At 38.6% G+C, this 2,500-nt stretch overlaps 1 protein-coding gene across 6 annotated transcripts in view; it reads right to left on the bottom strand.

The window, feature by feature from the left end:
- Positions 1-2,500, bottom strand: part of LOC119575462 (monocarboxylate transporter 13-like) — a 16,924-nt gene that overhangs the window by 6,045 nt on the left and 8,379 nt on the right. For all 6 annotated transcript variants that reach the window (XM_037923100.1, XM_037923099.1, XM_037923097.1 and 3 more), the window contains 2 exons: positions 1,833-2,439; positions 910-1,130 (listed from right to left, as the gene is read on the bottom strand). In XM_037923100.1, the coding sequence (XP_037779028.1) occupies positions 910-1,130; positions 1,833-2,439 (828 nt within the window). The remainder of the gene's footprint in view (positions 1-909; positions 1,131-1,832; positions 2,440-2,500) is intronic.

Genomic DNA, 2,500 nt, shown 5'->3' with positions numbered 1-2,500 from the left:
AGGTAGAGAAAGGAGATAAAAAGAAGAGAAGGCAGAGGAAGGAGATGATGAAGAAGAGAAGAAAGAGAAAGGAGATGAAGAAGAAGAGAAAGCCCAAAAAGATGATAAAGAAGAAAAGAAGGAAAGTAAGGAGATACGATGAAGGGAAGAAGAGAAAGGAGATGATGGAGAAGAGAAAGTAGAAGAAGGAGAGGATGATAAAAGCAGGAAGGGAAAAGAGATAAATGGCGAAGAAGAGAAGGAAGAGCAAAAAGGTGATGAAAATGAGAAGGAAGAGAAAGAAGATGATGAAGAAGATAAGGAGGGGAAAGGAGACGAAGAAGAAGAGAAGGATGCGAAAGGAGGAGAGGGAAAAAGGAAGATGATGAGGAAAGGAATGGAGAAAAAGAAGGAAAAGCAAGATAATGAGGAAGATGGCAAAGAAAAGGATAACTGACGATAATGAAGATGACATAATAATAAAATCAGTGTGGCGGGGACGCTGGCGACGTAGGATAAAGAGAGAAGGAAGAAAAAAAAATGAAGATGGTAAAGAAGGAAGGCAAGAGAAAGCCGCATGCCAGGGCCGAATACTGAAATGGTTTCGTACCTGCAATTACACTGTGCATGGAAAAAAAAATCTTTTATATATATATATATATATATAAATATAATATATTATATAATATATATATATATATTATATATACACACACACACACACACACACACACAAAATATATAGATATAAAATAAAATATATATATATTAGATATATATAAAATATAATTTTATATATAAAGGTAATCTTTTTGTCTATGTGATTCGATTCTGGTTTTCGCCTAAAAGTGAAAATAATGTGTTAATTAAAACGTTACCTTCCCCGCGCACGTAAGCACACACCCACACAAACCCACACACAGAACTTTCCTATTAGCGAAGGATACAAGAAACTACAGATGCCCTGCGTCATCCTGAAGAAGCCCCACGTGCTGGCCATGTCGTCGCCCCCGAACTCGTCAGCGAGCAGGGTGTTGATGAGTGTCCAGAAGAAGGCCATGCAGAAGGAGAGCAACGTTGCAGCCCCCAGGAGTTGCCACATGTTGTTGCAGAGGGGCGTCAGCAGGCATCCGATTCCTCCCACTACAAGGCTGGAAATTAAGGTTTAATTATTGTTATTATCATTTTCATTATTTTCATCATTATTATTACTGTCATTATCTCTATTATTTTTTTTTTATTATCATTATTGTTATTATTCTTGCTATCATTATTACTTTTATTATCATTATTATTATCATCATTCTTATTATTTTTATTACTATTATTATCATTATAATTATTATTATCATTATTATTATCATTATTATTATTTCCTAGCATTATTGTTATTATCATCATTATTATTATTAGCATTATTATTATCGTTATCATCATTGCTTTTAATATTGCTATAACTTTAGTTTATTTTTCTTCTTTTTCTTAGTCTTCGTTTTTTATATTCATAATTTCTGCTTCTATATTTGTATTTCTATGTACTTTTCATATTCAGATCCTAACTTGCATACAGAATTTGATTATTTAGAAAACTTTTAATCATAATCCACCATTATTATCTATGATCTTCTTCCAATGATCCTTTGGATAGACTGGGATTTGAAATACTCTTATGGCAACATATGCGTTCTGTTTGAGATACTCCGCTTTATATACATGTGCGCGCGTGTATGTGTGTGTTTGTGTGTGTGTGTGTGTGTGTGTATTTGTGCGTTTGACCCATCTTGATCAGGTACATTTTAACCACACTAGTCCTATCAAATATCATCCATAAATCAAACCCTATCATCACATACCCAGCGATGAGACCATGGTGGTACTTGTACAGTTTCAGACTTGCAGTCCATCCACACAGCAACCTCATAACGAAATCACAGGCTGAAGTATATGAAGCGATCACCGAATTCTCATAAGCGCTCAGCCCTATTGACTTCCCGTAAGCAGGCATGTACAGAAGGGCGTTAGGAATAGCGATGTTCATACACATGACCATCGCGAGGTAGACCAAGTATGCGGGGTTCTTCAGTATGCGGAAGTTCAATGGCTTCTTCTTCTTTGCTGTCTGGCTTGATGCTCTGACCTGCTGAGATGACGAGATCCTCAAGCCGGACGTATTCTGGCGAGCGTTATCTTTCCAGAAGTCAGCTTGGACGAGGTGCTGGTGGATCTGGAAGGGCCTCATGAGCGCGCCGAGGACGGCCATGTGGAGCATGATGCCAGCCATGAGGATAAGAGCACCGCGCAGGCCAAAATGCTGGTGCAGCGCCACGACGAGAGGGGAAAATAGGACGCCGCCGAGGGGATTCCCAGAGGCCCGGAAGCCATTGGCCAAAGAACGCTTGTCTTGGAAGTAATCCGTGACCGCCAAGTAACCCGGAGTTTCGCTCATGCACAGACCTACGCCTGCAACGGAGATGCGATTTTTGAAAGGTGAAACATCAGTGTCATATTGATATATTGTTAA

The sequence above is a fragment of the Penaeus monodon genome, chromosome 7 (genome assembly GCF_015228065.2).
Source record: "Penaeus monodon isolate SGIC_2016 chromosome 7, NSTDA_Pmon_1, whole genome shotgun sequence".
In the NCBI taxonomy this organism is placed as follows: Eukaryota; Metazoa; Arthropoda; class Malacostraca; order Decapoda; family Penaeidae; genus Penaeus; species Penaeus monodon.
Note: the sequence above shows the minus strand (reverse complement) of the source record. Positions and strands in the feature narration are given on the sequence as shown.